The 17423-nt window shown below is 40.4% G+C and overlaps 1 protein-coding gene across 1 annotated transcript; it reads left to right on the top strand.

Moving 5' to 3' along the window:
• Window positions 1-4253: 4253 nt before the first annotated feature.
• On the top strand, window positions 4254-16968 carry IMPA2 (inositol(myo)-1(or 4)-monophosphatase 2; the record flags this gene model as incomplete). The annotated part of the gene is made up of 6 exons (XM_010157163.1): window positions 4254-4387; window positions 9006-9110; window positions 10527-10572; window positions 12909-13017; window positions 16486-16594; window positions 16746-16968. Coding segments are annotated over 6 exons (726 nt in total), but the record flags the coding sequence as incomplete, so codon positions are not given.
• Window positions 16969-17423: the final 455 nt, after the last annotated feature.

Here is a 17423-nt window from a genome sequence, read left to right on the forward strand (position 1 = left end):
TTTTTAAGGCCCTCCATTTCTCAGGACCATAGCAGGTTAGGAAGGTGTGGAATCGTTCGAAAGTATCTACAAGAGTCTTGGCACAGTGGCCAACATGAAGAAAGGCACGCAAGTCAAGATTTGGGATTTCTGGGAGAAGTTAACCGGTAATGCAATTTCCTGGTCTCCCCTTCTGGTTTACGTGACTGTTTGGTTTACATTGCATCGTGTTTCAGGAGGATAAGTAAAATATATCTTCTTTCCAGCAGATAGGTATCTATCCTCTGGAATAGTTTCTTCTAAACTTAAAAGGCCGATAGAGAAATGATTGCTTGAATACGTGTCAAAAGTGATGTTGCTGGAGTAACTTCTGTTCCCAGGTTAAAATCATTGCCTCTCCTGCCCATCCTGTTACTTAGTTCCATTATTTTTACACAGTATCATAGGCTCTCATTTGCTATATATGGCTATTCCATAATGAGAATGGCCATGGTTTTGCAATCTCTATAACTGACCTGCATTAAAATTATGTCTAATTTGCTCTGTAAGGCTACGTGCAACTGCACTTTTTTGAACCTCTCTTTTTGATTTTTCTGTGAGTAAACTCTTCTTGCTGTGTTCTTGAGAGCACACCCCTTGGCTTAATAGGAGTTTTTTGCTGAAGAAAAGCAGGCACAACTAGTCTCTACATCTTTGATGCTATTGAGAGCAGAGTAGTATTTGCACAGTGCTCTACAATTACAGTTGGAGAAACTTCACCAAAGTGAATAGATGTGCATCCAGGTGAAAAAAGGGTAAGAAACTGAGATTAGAAGCCAGCTACTTTTTCACTTCTTTTTCCCCCTCTTTTTTCTTTTTTCCCAGTAAATGACTTTGTGAGTCATAAGAGACCTAGCAGAATCCCACTAAAAAGAGGCAAAATTTCTACTGATATTCTAAAAGCCAAGATTTTTTTCCCCCAATGTTTGCTCCCAGAGGATATTGTTAGGCTATTTTATATGGAACATGGACAGATTTCCTTTTTTTTTTTTTTTTTTTTTAGCAAAACAGATTGGTGTTTCTTAAATTATTTGCAGGTAGTTAGGCTTTTTATCTAGATAATGTTGCAAGCAAGTGAATCCATCTTGGAGCTCCCAGAAGCGAGTAGTGAGTGCAAGCAGTATGGTGAGATGAAATATCTGACACGAGCACCTCACTGTAGGTGGCTTTCCTGGCAGGTACTGGGGGAGAATAAATCTTGGCTCTCCATTCTGTGTTGTATAACTTAATTTCACAAAGGTGTTAGGAAAGGAAGAGTTCAGGGCTGTGACTGCTCTGTGACAAATGAAGATGGGAGCATGGACAACCTGAGTCATGCTCTGTGATGTGGTCTTCATGCATGTACTGGTGTAAATAACCCCCCAGATACTCCCAAGCAGGGTATTAAGGTGAGATCTAGCCAATTGTTTATTAGAAGATGGGCAGCATGGGCTAAAAGTGTTAAGTGACTCTGCTCTAAATAACTATGCTTCCGAAACCCAGCTGCTTAGAAATTGCTGTAGAATCTCCATAATCTAGGGGCAACCTATAGTACCATCATAAAGCCTAGTAAAATACATTTACAGCCAAAATACAGCATCTTGGTTGCCAATTTCATTGTACAGTAGTGATAAGGGAGCAACCAGCTGTTTTCATTTCATGTAGTTCCTTTGGTCTTCCACTTACCTGCTGCCTGTTACCTAGAGAGAGAGATCTATGGAGCTCCATGCCCACCTGGGAAGACCATGCAATTGCAGTAGGTATCTACAAACCTTATCCTAAGGCTTCTGCAAGGAGAGGAGTTGAGTGATGCTCTTGAAGTACCAGGCATTGAGCTGTAACACTCTTTGTAGGCAGATGATTTTTAGGGATTATTCAACCTAAGTTGAATTCTGGACCACTCTGAGCTGTTTGATAAATTCGTGAAGAATAAAAGCTGTTTCACCCATGATGCAGGGAACGTGATATGTGTGGGGGACTCTGGCTTGGATTGCATACTCGTGCAAATGCATATCAGTCCCTTTTGCCAGACCTTTCATGAGAGGCAGAGAGTTATCAAGGGACCCATCCATCACACAGCTTCAGCTGGTACCGCAGGTGAGCTAGTACAGACGTGGTGCCTGTTTGTGGCTGGTCACCTCAGCACAGCATCATGACTTCTCTCCTGCTCTCCCCTCGGCACAAGGGACGGGGAGAAGCAGCCCATCGTAGGGCTGGGTGATGTGTGTCACAGCCCTTAGGCATAGGCCTGCAAAGGAGGAGACGGGCGAGAAGGCTGTCAGCCACCACTTTGTATCAGTCACACCCTCGGCTTATTCCCACTTCGAGAGTGGCTGGAGCCTCAGGCTGGTATGTGCAGGACAGGGTTAAAGTTAAAAATGGTCATGAACAACTGGAAGGGGGATCAGAAATGAAAAATCCTAAATTCAGGGCTGAGAGGTGCAAAGGGTTTTATTCAAAGGGGAGAGATGAAGTGCTGGAGCACATGATTGAAAGCAACTGCTTGCAGAGCACAGCCATGGAAGAGAGCTTTCACCGCCACTTTTCTTTTTTCAGCAAGGTTCAGGCGTGATCTCACTCCCCTCCTGAGCATGTGGAGATTCAATCTACTATGTATTGAAACAGAAGTCGTGAACATGGCACTGCTACGAAGAAATTCAAATCCACTCTATCGGAAGGAGTGTATGCCTCATCTATTTCACTGTGCAAAGTTCTGAGCCCAGTTCCGAGGGGGGCATTTACTTATATATAGGCAATATAAAAGTAAAGAAGGGCAATTCAAATAAAAGGTATCGGTGTAGCAGTTTTTTTAGAATACACAACTGAGATGGTTGGAGTGTTTTGGAGTTTGCCTTGGACTGAAGAGGAGCCCAGGGGCCTTCCTAGGGCTACACTTTTATGCTTCTGTAGTAAAACCTTCAGCAAAACCATGTAGGGCATTGTGGGAAGTAAAAAGATTAAGCGTTGCTAATATTTTAATATACAATAACAAAATTTAGCAAGACCTCAAACCAAAAAGTATTAACCTGCCCGCATGAGCTCAGTAAATAGGCACAACTGTCGTTTTACTGCTCCCAATGCAGAAACGTTAGTCCAGATACCTTCCTTACTAAGGCAACAGTCAGCAATGTCCGTTACTTGTCAGAACAATCAGCATACCCTTCAAACATGGTATTTTTTACTAGGAAAACCAAGAGCTGAGACTGAAATTTGGGAGGTGCTGGTTCCCCTTCCCATGCATAATACAGCAGAACTGTTCTCTTTGTTCATCAAACAGTCTCAATGGTTTTAAAATGCCTTGATCTATGGAAATGTAGTTAAACAATTGAAATACGTAAGTTTCAGAAGGGACTTGGAATATCGGTCTTGTTGGTGCTGGTTTTAGTTAATGTTTTTCTATACAAATAAGTGGTGCTTAATTTTTGCTTTGTTTTGGTTTTCCTAATTTCAACTAGTTTATCATTTTCCCTGGTTAAAAAGTAACTCAGCTTCCTTTGCATCCTGCCCCTTATTTTCCTTTTTAATGGAGTGGAAAAAAACAAAAAGAAAATGGGAAAATTGGGAAAAAGCTTTTATTAACTGTTTTCCCATGTGTGCATTTGCACTTGATGTGGTTTAGTCCCTTGAAAATGAGATAAAGGCTTTTCCAGAAGAGAATCCAGGGTTAGATCACTGGTTCCGTATCTAGGGAAAAGTCTGACTTTTTGTTTTTCTTAAATATATAGCAGTTCTTTGGGAACTAGCGGGGGGTCAGCACTTGAAGTTCCGAAAACACGTATACACAAGACAAAATAAACTTTGTGTGTCTTTGTTGGCAAAAAAAAGGCACCAAGGGGGTTTGCCTTATTGCATGTTTTTAAAAGTAAGAGAGCAGTGGGTACTGGCCCTGTAAATTAAAAAAGAAACAGGGGTTTCCATGAAAAATTCCTGAGCCTCGAGGCTCTTTCTTATCTTACATGTATTTTTTGTCATTTCTTAAATCATGATGACTGCCATCATCCTTTTATTCCAGTAGTTGCATCCCATTCATTAATCCTTTTCTAGGCTGTCAGGAGAGGTTCTTGCAGAGTGATCAAATGCCGTGTTCCCAAAGACTGTTCCTTAGCTCAGAAGGATTTTTAGTCAGAAGAATTAGAACAGCTTGTGGTACAATTAGGCCTACAGTTGTTTTTCAGGATCAGCTATGATTTTGCAGCAAATATTAGTGTGCACAGGATGAATGGCCAGCGAATCTAATTTGTCAACTTCTGTTTCAGATTATTAGGAAAGCTCTAACAGAGGAAAAACAAGTGTCCACAAAGACATCTGCAGCAGATCTTGTGACAGAAACTGATCATTTTGTTGAAAATTTAATTGTTTCTGTCCTGAAAGAGAAGTTTCCCTCCCACAGGTGAGTGCCTATATAAAGAAACTCTCAGTGGCCTTTTTTGTTTTAAGGGCTGTATATATATCTGACTGGCATTTAAATAGAATTGTAAAAGTCTATAGATCTTCCTTGTGTATTAGCCTGTTGCTGTTGGACACTTTCATAATACTCCTTTGTTTAAAACGTACCACTTCCCTATACTTTGTACTTTGTATTTACTAATAGCTATGCTCCTTGATTTAAGTATTAAATAGTAAAGTTTCCTGTAGGGACAGCGTGTGTGAAGGTTTCATATGGGTCTCCATGATTTTCAGAATACTGTTCTCTGTTGTATAAGAATTACTCTAAGGGTATCCATAGCTGGAATTAATAGCAAAGGTCCCATCCTGCAGACCTTTCCTTCACCTTCTTTTGCCATCATACATAAGTGTTTGCCAGAGCAGGACAAGTATCGTATTGAATCACATTTGCCTTGTGTTGTGTAGAATCCTAAAATCAGTGAGAAGCAGGGTTGGTTATCATCATCTTAATTTGATGCATATACATAAACAGGTGTTAAATTACTATATGGGGTGTCAACCCAGGGTTTTAAAAATAGATCAAATTGTTAATTCCTCTTGAATTGTTACGGTCAGTTTGAAAATAACCACTCCTAGCTCATGGACAGGTCAGAGAGAGGGTTTGTATTAGTTGGCTGGGTTTGGTTTGATGCAGATACTCTGCAGTCGATTTCCACATTTGACTTCAGGCCGCAAGGATAGAATTCATCTTCCTGCAGAGCCTGTGCGTCCCTTAAATACTGTATGACTTCCTTCTAACTGTGTGCATCTCTGATGGAGATGAGCCTTGCACTCTAGTGCCACGCAGAAATCACAAAGATGAAAATCTGGAGAGCTCAGCTTCTAATCTGTTTGTCAGTGATGCTGCTGGAAAAAAAAACCACCATAAGGAGGAGCAGACAGAGAACATTATATACTAAACACGGCTTTCTAAATACGTGTTGTGTGTGATCACACGCTGAAGCAGTACTGTACAGTGGAGTGTGTGGTTCTTGGCTGCGATTCTCAAGAGAGTGCCAGGCTTTACAAGCCTATTATTTGTGTAATACTCCTTCTGCTGTTGCTGGCTCTGCTCTTTTCTCATCTCCACTCTTCACGTTGGGTTTTTTTTTTCCCTTGAACAACCCGGCAGAGAACATAAAACACACATTTCACATAAAACGAGAATCATCAAAAACACTCGAGTTACTCAGAATGGGAACAGAAGTTGTAAGGTCAACATAGACCTAGGAGCTGAAAAATCTCTGAGTTTATTAACTCTGTACAGTTAACTTCTGACCTTATAAGCAAATGAAGGAATTGCCATTTTATTCAAAACAATTATTTCTTGCTGATATTGGTTGTTGGTTTTGATTGGGCTTTGTTCAAACGGTGAAGGCATTTAAACAATAGCTTAAAACTAGGTTTAACTAGACTAGGTTAAAACACTTCCAATGAGGAGCCCACAGTATCAATCAAGGTTTAGATTAAAGTGCAATGAAAGCCTTAAAAGATCATTTAAATTATGTTCAGGCTTTCCCCTAATCTGGCTGTTGAAAACATCACGGAAGATTTCTGTTAGTTCTTTTTCCCTTAAATCATCGTGATGCTTATGTTCTCTGAATCAAAAAATGTACCTTAGGAGTTATAAAAATTAAAAGGGATCTCATTAGAATCTGTGCTGTTTGCACTGTGGCAGTGATGAGTCTTGAGGTACCAGAAATTTACTCAGAAGTTAAGAGAAATATTAGAAAAACCTGTTAAAAAGGTAATTCTGTCCCATGTTTCTTTCTTCTCTCTGCTTGACTAAGGGATATGTATCTTCCTCATCCGTGCTTCACCCGAGTTTTCATCTTTGCCCACCCTTTGGTACTCTGACATGCTCCGAGTGAGTCTTTTCAAAAGGATATTTTTTTCTGGTAGATCTTTGAGTTGTGGGTAGACACAACCAGAATATCCAGGACTACTGGTTGAAAAAGGCTGTCGTGCCATTTGCCTGTGTTATTGTTACACAAGTTGTCATCAAGTTTGGTGTTAATTGTGGCCTTAATCCTGTAGATGTTAAGATCAGGACACAGCCATCACGGTGGGTGACATCCAACTCTAGCTGTTTGGCTTTCTGCCCTCAGACCCCCATACAGGGATGGGTGAGGGGTAGCCCCAGTTTGACACTCCTGCACTCGACTGGGTACCCATCCCGACGTGGCTCATGCCGTGCTACCGTTGCCCTGCCGTTCCAGCAACGAATTTCAGAGCGGCGCTGTGGTATGAACAGATGTCCACTAAGGCTAGGCTAAAATTACTGGACTCGTTTTCAGTGGGAGAAAACGGTAATCCAGATTTGAAGAGAGGTCAAAAGAGCTGGCAGGCTGGCATATTGAATTAACTACTGTGATAACATGGCTACCCCTCCCACTTCTTAAGATGTTCCTAAAATTTGTTCCCCAGTACTTCAGGCTGAATGTTTTGCTTAGTTTGCATGTTTTCACAGGACAGGGAGCCATAGAGCAACACATCTGAGGACCTCTTACAGTACCCACTACTGTATAACAGCAAGTGGCTTAATAGGACAAGGGGTAATGGGTTTAAATTACCCCTTGTAATGTACCCTTGCGGGTAGATTTAGATCAGATATCAGGAAGAAGTTCTTCCCGGAGAGGGGGGTGAGGCACTGGAACAGGTTGCCCAGAGAAGCTGTGGATGCCCCATCCCTGGAAGTGTTCAAGGCCAGGCTGGATGAGGCTTTGAGCAACCTGGTCTAGTGGAAGGTGTCCCTGCCCATGGCAGGGGGGTTGGAACTAGGTGATGTTTAAGGTCCCTTCCAACCCAAAGCATTCTGTGATCCTCTGATATTCTGATTTTACCCTATTAGCCCAAATTTCTTAAAATGTGCACATAATTTTTCCTACATTTGTTTTGGAAAAAAATGTGCTTGAACATGAAGACTTCTACCAATGGCAGTGCTGTGCCCCGGCTTCACGTTAGCATTTCTGTATGTGAGGACTGCAGAGTCGCACCTTGCTCTAAGGAAAAGGCAAGGGAAGGACTTAGGATACCTGAGGGCAAAACTCCTTACACTCTTGTCTTCAAAGAGGTTCCCATGTCACCTTTCTTTGACTGGCAAAACAGCAGCTACAGTTCAGGCTGTGGCTGGGGAGCTGGTTGGGTTTAGGTGCTAATGACAAGATTTGTAAAAGCAAAAGTCAACAGCACCAACAAGGCAAAATAATGGAATATTTAGAGCAAGGAGTTTGCTAGGTGCTATGTTTGACTGAGAATTCCAAACACTTGTTCAAGTCTTTCCTGTTTCTCAGTTGCACACTAGCACTTCATCCCTCAGCTGTTATCTTTAATGGAGATGAAAATAGTAACAAACACGTCCTAATTCCTCTTCGTATCAACTGGGGGCCCATAACGCCATCAAAATAGTCCCTTTCTACTGAGGGGAAGGCAGAGTCGCATTTGGAAAATTCAAGAAGTCTCCTCTTGTGCTGTCTGTAGAACAATTTAAGCTCGTGGTTGCAAGTGTTACGTAGCATCATGCGGTGCGTGCTGAGGGCACAAAAGAAAATAGCTGCTACTCTAGTCCTAGGGAAGCAGCTGTTTCTGCAAAAGCTGTTTTCTCTTTATTTTATTCAAATTTTTTCTGTTTGTGTCTTTGAGAGAAGCTTTTTCGTCTTAACAATCACTACCAGTTGATTGTGAAACCAAAAGCAAGATTCAGTACCAGCAGTCTGATTCTACACCCTCTGCACATCCAGGACCCCATTCAGATCTGTGAGAGTAGCACCTGCACAGCACTTACAGAAACAGACCCTGAGCAGTTTATGGGAGAACAGGGATAATTAAGGTCAAAAACAGCAGGAAACAGAACTGGATGTTCGTTTCCCAGGGAAAAAGGAGGGGGAGGGGAGGGGAAAAAGCATATCTACTAAAAGAAATTGGGACAGAACAGAAGATGAGCTCAGATTTCAATGTGTGCCTTGTGCATCCAAACAAACAAAAAATTAATTTGTTGATTTTCCCTGGGTCATGGGAAAAAGAAAGTTCAGCTTTGTAAACCTTTTCGTTTCCTGAGTCAGACTACTGTAAAAAATTCAAGTAGGAGTGAGATTGTGGATTTTCTAAGAGTGCATTAAATGCTGACTGAATTTGACTGCGAAAGAGAAGCAACTACAGTTTGCTGTTAATTTTATTTACTGTAAAAGACAGGCCTAACCCATAAAATTACATTCTGCATAAAAAACAAATTCTTCTAGAGTTCCAGGGACGCCAGTTCAGATCCAATCCTGCATTCATTTTCCTGACTTTCTTAATGGTATATTAGGAAAGGGAACATAAATGCAGGGGGGTGTTTATCATGTAAAACAGTATGCTATAAATTTGAGATGTCTCCTTCGAAGTTTCTGTGGAAGTTCCCCATTCCCAAATTAAAAATGCAATGTGTGTTTATATGTGCATACACATATATACAAAAATATTATATATAGATGTGTATATAAATTAAGTATCTCTTCAAAAGCAGAAAGACAGAGTTTGACTTTCCGATTCGCATATCTAAGCCCATTTTCTGCGACATTTGCTTTACTCCACACCAAATGCAGGTTTATTGCAGAAGAATCCACTGCTGCTGGTTCAAAATGTGTCCTCACTGACAGTCCAACCTGGATAATTGACCCTGTTGATGGAACGTGCAACTTTGTGCACAGGTAAGTGGACAGTGAACTGGGGAATACATAAAAAAAAAGGCAAAATGTAGCTTCTCACAAACCCTCCCCTCCGCTTAAAGGTGCTTTACTGTGGTAGATTTGCTCCTTTGACTCATAAGTGGGAGTCATCCCTTTCTCTTTGTGCTCCTCTCGTGGTATATCTGAGGGAGTGTGTGTTTGTGCTGGAGAGAGCTCTGTACTCTTATCTGAGGGTAAGCTGAAGGTTCTGCTGATTGCTTAATGACCCAAAGCTCTTGACTCACAGCTCGTTTACATATCCAACCGCACATGAACGTGCAGAGACTTGAGCTGAACTGGAGGAACAAGGCTGTGCTGTCATGACACTTGGCCTAACGCCTTATGTGGTTGTTACACATTCCTTTTAGTAGTGGAGTTTTCTCCCTTTCCAATACAAGTGCTTATTTTTCCGGGGAAGTACAACTGCTGCATATATGTAGGGCAGAACTGAAAACTAAGTTGTACATAGTTACTTATTTTAAATTTCTGTAATACCTGTCTGCAGTAGGAAATCTGAGCATCGTTACTGTAAAAATGCAATAGTTTAATTAATCATTTGACTGCTAGGAGTTGTAAACTAATGGTTGTTCATAATACTTCTACTTAAAAACCTTAAATATGTTCTGCCTCATAGTCAGTGACTTAAGATAACTGCTGTTGTCATTAAAAAAAAAAAAAAAGGGCATTTCCTGGACTTCTGGTGCAATTACAGAGAGTTCAAGCAGAGGGTGGGAGGGTGTCGTGTGCAGGTGTTTCATGCAATTAAGTAGAATTTTCTCTTCTAGCAATGTTTTCTGGATCTTTACAGCCCTTTTTTAAAACGTGTTTTTAAGAAATTAATTTATTTCATTGCTGAAAATGCAATAATCCTACTTTTGTCAAAAGGACCAAATTATGTAAATGATCATCACTTTGACTAAAGAGAACGTAGTGGAACTGGTTTCTCCTTATGTTGATGTCAGCAGCAAGGTATCTCCGTGCTACTTAATTGCTGTCTTGGGTGCCTGAACTTGAACAAAAGGTGCTCTTAAAAGTGATGACTTGTTGTAACAACGTTAGTGATTTGATACTGGATAATTCAATTGCACTAAAGCAAGATGGTCACTGAAATTTTTATACTAAATGTGTTACAGTATGTGTATGCTATAAGAAATTTAGTATAAAAATCCTGATGTTTTCGTTTGTTTATTTCTTGCCTTCTCCAACATTGAATTACATTTTTAAAGGAACTGGCAAAGTTCAAGAGGCTGACAAAGGAGAAACAGTACAATCTCAAGAGCATTTTGACACAAGTAAAATCACAGAGCTCCATATGGGGTTTTGTTGCCTAAAGGAGTTGTGTAAGGAGTAAGTTGAGATTTTTTTAATCAATAATACTTAATTTCTTATTTTTCACAGATTTCCAACAGTGGCAGTGAGCATTGGGTTTGCTGTTAACAAAGAGGTATGAAGTGTCTTCTTTAAGATGGGTACCTGATAGCTGCTTAGAAGCCTCAAACCCTGTGGGAACTTTAAATAAAATCAAATTATATTAAAAAAAAAAAAAGAAGAGCCACTATTCAGGTTTTTCCACGCTTTTTAAATGCATTTGCTCATACTCTGCTAGTCTAAAGTTGTAGTCCTTCAAAACTTGCTTACGCAAGCTGGCAATTACAAGCCAGTTCTTACAAATTATTATAAATATTACAGGACTTAATGTGAGGGAGGAAAAAGGCAGTACTGGTATGAGCAAAGTTCTGTAAGACGAAACCATAATGAGTTAAATATAGTGCTGCCTGTTCATAATTTAAATGTATCTCCCAGTGTCCTTACGTTACTATTACTGCTTCTGTCCTGCTGGCAGTATCTGTGATAGCTAACTGCTGCTAGGAGGCAATGCAGAACTGATTGCCATGAAGAGTGCAAAATTATCGGCCTAGTTCATTTAATCTGCCTTTGTGGTTTTCTTAACACAGTAAAATAACTATCTTTCCCACGTGAGACCTTGATTACGGGGGAGAAGAAGTACCTAGCTTTCGTACGTGCTGTTTTCAGTTTCCTAGCTGTACTTGTTTATGCTAGTGCCTTTTCTCCAGACGTTGCTGGTTTACAGCTTGATATATACAGAAGAAATAGCTGTTCAAATTGCCAAGGAATGTGCCTCTTTCAGCCTGATTCCACGATCTTAAATATATGTATAGCTGTAAGTGAAGCCAGCAAGAATTCTGTGCAATAACAGCATAGTTTTCAGATGTGCTAGTGGCTCTTACTGATTTAAAGAGTAATGTTGTGTACTTCTCCAGTTAGACTTTTCAAACATGGAAACTGCAGAGAAACACTTCCATGCTTTTCTGCAGTTTATTCATTCCCAAGGGTCCTTTTTACTACCACATATTATTACCAGACAGCTTTCTCTAATATTTATGTTTTCTAGAACACCATCATGATTTTGATGCTGCATATTTTGGGTTATGTAAACTAAACAAAGCTGAAACAAAAATAAAGAATAATGTTAAATCTCCCTCAGCAAACAAATGGGAAAAGCAGAAAAAAGTAATAAGCTGAAAAGGAGCCAAAGTACACACAGGGGAACTGGCCTGAATGTAGGCCTTGAACTGAAGAAATTCCTGCAGATGTCTTCAGGGAGAAAGTCTATTAATAGTGTGTTCCTCAAAAAACCCCACTTGGTTTAGATGGGACCTCAGGGTAGGGAGCGAGGACAGCCTATTCCCTTTGAATTGTCGCTGATGAACACCAATGATTATTCACACTGAATGGAGGAGGGCTGCAGGAAAAAATTTGGATTCCGGAACATCAGAGGTGTTTTCTTGACCTCGTTACCAACTAATTCTGTGACCTTGGGCAAGTCACTTAATTTTTGTGTATCTGTCCAGCCCTAAATAAGATATTGCTAATAGCAATTATCTGGGGGTGATTTTAGGAGCTGATCATTGAAGTTTGTAAAGTGCTTTAAATCCTTTTGGTGAAACCTGTTAAAGTAATGGAAATATTAAATACCTTGGGATTAAATGAGGAGTCAAATTCTGACCCTCTTGTCATTGGTAAACAGATATTCCCACAAAAAATCCAGTGTTGCTCATGCTCAAGCTTTCGTTGAGGGTCACAGTATTTAGTATTTCTCTTCAAACTTCCTTCACCTGCAGCCGTGTGACTTCATGAGATTCTCACTTTTACGTGTAAACAAAAGGATTTTGCAGAGAAACAACTGAACAAGTGACTGGAGCCTACTAATTTGGTTGAAAAGGCGGGCAGATTAAATGCAGCAGGAAAGGCGAAGTGCATATAAGAGCATCCACTGCTAATAAACAGTGTGCCATGCCTGCTGAGTTGGGATGCCTGACTGATCATCTCTATGTGTTTGGGGCTGCAAATCTTCAGGGTCCAGGCGAAGTCAGCAGGGTTACTTCTAGGTGTAACGGCTCCCCAGTGAAAGTAAAACATTCAGAATCTGGCCTTAGGGGACTTGCACACTTTCAATCAAAACATACAACTGAATTTGAAATCAGCTTAGCATTTAACCCATTCCAGTGTGAACGCAAACAAGCTGCAAGTAAGAGTTTTAGAAGCTCACAGATTGCATTAACTTCTCTTTATAAACTGAATTTTATATGACCTATATCACAGTAATAGTAAAATATTTTCAGTTTATTAGCATCAATATAATCTTTGATTACTTGTACCAATTAAAATATTGCTGATCTTTCTGCCATTAGTAGTTGTTTATATTTATGATGAGTAATTTGAGTTGCATTCATTTCTTTCCTTTTCAAAATCTTAAAGCTTGAATTTGGTGTAATTTACCACTGCACTGAAGAACGATTATACACTGGTAGAAGAGGTCAAGGGGCATTTTGTAATGACAAAAGGCTTCAGGTATCAAAAGAGACAGGTTGGTCTAGATTTTGTTAGAACTCTAAAAGGAATATGTTAATTTTGTTTCAGAGTTGTTGCAAATCATCATTAGGATAATGAACATCATTATCCTGATGGAAAGTCTTTCACCTGCATGATAATTTTGTTGTTGTGTGTTTGGGTTTTTTGCTGAAAAATCACAACTTTCCTCATTTTCTTTTTAAAATATGCATCTGAATGTGAACTATTTAAATAATCCTAAAATATTTTGCTTCATAACCATTGTTTAAAATAAGGAAGAATGAGTAGATTCACCAGTTTCATTCCAGCCGTACACTGGCATCACTTTTCATGAGCAAGATGCAATGGGAATGGTGAATCAACTTCAGAGTACTATGGCGGCCGTCATTCACTTACTTTCCAATAAACTTGTATGTCATAAAGTGTATTATGCCTGTAGGCATTCATGCTAACAGTAAACTGAAGGATGCATGCTTCGTTAGGGGTTCTTTAACAGCTTGCCTTTGTGTGTGAGGTGTGTTTCAGCGTACGAATAGCTAGCAACACTTACTTAGTCAACACTTTAAAGGAAATCTTTTAGTGGTAAACCGAGTCATAGATCTGTCTGTTTATCTAATGATAATAGATAATAATCAGGTGTTTGTAGAGAACTTTTAATCGATCAAAATGCACTCATTTGTAGACAGAGGCAGACATGTGCCAAAAATGTACATCATTTTACACAGGAGATGCTAAAAATGTCATCCCAAAAAGAGTTCTAATGAACTTGAAACACAGAAAAGTTCAAGCAGTGCAACATACGGAGTTGTTGTAGTGCTCCAAGCAGATCCTGTATCAAAACTTCCCTGGAATTTGGGAATTTTGTCTATTCACCTGAATTAATAGTGAGCTGGGGTCTCCCTGTATGGAGAGATGGAACAAATTGTGAAGTGAGTGTCCCCTAAAATTTTAATCCCTGATTATACATCACATTTTTGTCAGTGCTTGAATATTTCATATTCCACAAAAGCCCATGCTGGCAGAGACTATTGGGAAAAACTAGGGGTGCTCCCAGTTGGGCTGAGACACTCTTGAAATGGCCTCACTTGCTTCTGCAGTCAGAGAGTTCTGGTTTCCCCCTGAGCAAGGAACGATTTTGGCACATGCTGCTTTAGTCCTCCCTTCTCTGGACATCCTGTGCCTTGGGGTGTCTAGAACATGGCAAGGACCTTCTGCCCTTCCAAATGCATTGAAATTTTCCTTTGTTTCGAGAGACATCATTTGGTGGTGGGCAGTTTCACCAGCGAAGATGGATCTTCTTTAGTCTCACTTCTGTTGACGTTTTTAAGTGTATAAAATCAGAGTTGCTCTCTTCTTGTAAGGGTTTTGGCTTCAGTAAAATAAGCCAACCCTGGAAGAGAGAGTGTGTGTCCCTGTACCTGCCGCTGGAACTCAAGTAGCCTTCACCAATGCATGATGTGTTGGAGATCCAGGCTGTCACATTACTTCATACTTTTCAGGAAATGTGGCTAGTGTATAACATTAATCTATACTATACATGCATTGTTCAGATTTAATAATTTGAAATCACAGTCCAGGCAAATGCTGTTCTCTGTCAATGCCAAATTCTGTAGAGGTCTGGTATGGGAGTCCAAGCAGTCAGGACACACTTAAATGAAGGATCCATCTTCCCTTTGATCTTCAGCGATACTTTCTTCTCATGCTTAGATTCAGGTCAGGTCTTACATGTGCTAATACTGTATTTTCTTTTTTTAATCTTCTGTGGTCAACAGATTTGATTGTTTCCTCATAAACCTGTCCATATCACTGTTAAATCTCTTCTACCAAACCTCCTTATTTCTCTGGCCTCTGTCAGAGTGAGGAGTAGTCAGTAAATTTGCTCTTGTACCTTGAGTTCCTGAAACCTCATCAAGTCTTGTGATCAGCCAGCTCCTTCTCCTAAGCTGACACCTCCCTCTCCCTTGCCTTAGTCTCTTCATCCAATTCCTACCTGTAGTCTGATGAGAATTGAAGAGATCCTTTTATGCATTAGAAATATAATTAATAACTCAAAAGAACAACCGTCTTAGTCACGACCTAGCGATGACTGGTGTGGTGTGAATGTTCGGTGCATTTCAGCAGTGAGGCATGCGTTAAGTGTTCTGTAATTATAAATTGGGTCTGTTATGCAGAAAGATCTAAGGCAGATTGGTTTCACCATCCAGAGCTTTCAGTGGTGGCTAAACAGCGAATACCCTGCAGCATGCCTGGATTGGTGTTAATATATTTTAATGCAGTAATTTTAGAAGCCGTTGTTAAATCTATGTTCCTACACTTAAGCTCTGTGATACTGGGTAACTTTTAATCTAATTATGTACCTGTTACTCACCAACCATTTCCCGCATTGCTTGAGTCCGTAATGTTCCTCTGCGATACTAAATTCATCATTAGCCTGTTTAATTAAATGATGTCTCACTCCAGTCTAATTTGCTTTTGAAAACCTCCTTGCTGCTTCTGTTAAGAATTTTCACCTTCTGCAATTAGCTGTAATAATCAGGTAGACGTTCCCTAGCCTTTAACCCAGGGTAGAAGGTGCCACCTGACACTTGGGCACAGCCTAGTTAGTAAGTAATCAACCGCTAAACCGTTGAGTTTTGTCATATCTTTAATGCCTCCGCGTTCAGCTGGCACAGCAGAAGCAGGGACGCTTGGCATTCGACCAACCATCTCCACCTACACTGGCATACGCTTGTTGCATGCTAGCAATATTCAGATCTCACGTGAGGACTGCTTCAACAGCTTGCAAGTCACCGTGAGTCTCTCCTTTGGCTGTACACAGGGTTGATAACCTCACCTGCTATAGGTCAGAACGGCCGTTGCTGAACGCAGTGCAAATATAACAGTGATATATTATTATTTTTAATAAAGGTACTGCTTTAGCTTGTTAGAAGGGTTTTTTTTCAGTCATAAGGTGTCTTCAGTCTTTGAAATGTCAGAATGGAAGGGAGCTAATACTGGGTGACTGATGATTTAGGTAGGAGCTTTTCTTTCCTCTTACTGTATTCCCAAATGTTTATCATCTGTTGACAAATTACATTTAAGTTCCCTATACAAGAACAATCCTGTTTTCAAATAGGATTAGATTAGCATCATTAATAGTTACCAGGTCACTGGGTTATTTTTAGTTAACTGCTAATTTGCCAAAACCTGACCGGTCAATGAAATAAAACAATGTATGGAAAGAGAAGGAATGTAAGAATGCATTCTTGCTTTTAATATTCCTGTTGCTTGGGAATTTTTCAAATGAGACCATTTGGTGTGAGAAATCTAGTCTTGCTTGAATTTTATGCAAAATTGTCATTTATCCTATGAAAGAGTTTGGGGTGAAAAAAGGGACATGAAAATTGTTTTTCTGTGAAAAGTCCATTGGTGTTTAATTTAAAAAGAAATTTCCAGAATCTACCTGGAAGCTGTTGGACTAATGGAAAAAATTCCTACATTGCAGATATCTCGAAGGCCTTAATTTTAACAGAAATTGGTCCGAAACGTGACCCTGCAACTTTGAAATTGTTCCTTGGTAACATTGAGAGATTGCTGAAGGCTCAAGCTCACGGGTAAGGTGCTTTACAATACACGTCTCACATTTGTGACCGAAAGTCGTTCCAAAACACCCAAGCGCGTTGCACGTTTTGCGATCGACACACAGGTTGAAATGGAAGGCATTTTCCGCTTTACGTTACCGTGTCCCCTTCTCACGGGGTTTAGGGTCCGTGTCATTGGGAGCTCGACCCTGGCTCTCTGCCATCTGGCGTCCGGCGCTGCAGATGCCTATTACCAGTTTGGGTTACACTGCTGGGACCTGGCAGCGGCGACCGTCATTATTAGAGAGGCGGGTGGCACTGTGATAGACACTTCAGGTGAGTCAAATATCCTTGTTTTCATTGACCTTTTGGAGACCGAGTGGCTATTTTGGGGCAACTTGTGTTACGTTAGCGCAGTCCTCCTCCTGTGGCTCCCTCTCATTTCTGGCAATACTCTAGAAACGTCTGTACTCTCCACTAGACTTGGGCTGGTTACTCATAACACGCTGATGTAATTCCAACCTGGGGTTTCATCACATCAAAGGTCTTCTGAGTCAAACTGTATTTCCATGACTTTGAGAAATTCCTTTAAAGCCTCGGATTTACAATGAAGAACTAGCCCAGGAGATTGGTAGATACGCTCAGACTCCAAGCAGATCTCGGCTGAGACAGCCTCCCGAGAAAGGAGGACTCTTGGGTGCATGTCTGAACGTATATGGCTAGGAACTACTCAGAGGGAATAGAGGACAGCATGGTTTCTGGATTATTGTTTTATTCATTTAGCTGGTACACATCTCAGAGTAATGGTTTACTGGTGAGCAATATGTGGATACTGTGATGTGCAGGGTTCAGTCAGGAAAGA

This window comes from Eurypyga helias, unplaced genomic scaffold (genome assembly GCF_000690775.1).
Source record: "Eurypyga helias isolate BGI_N326 unplaced genomic scaffold, ASM69077v1 scaffold24018, whole genome shotgun sequence".
NCBI lineage: Eukaryota > Metazoa > Chordata > Aves > Eurypygiformes > Eurypygidae > Eurypyga > Eurypyga helias.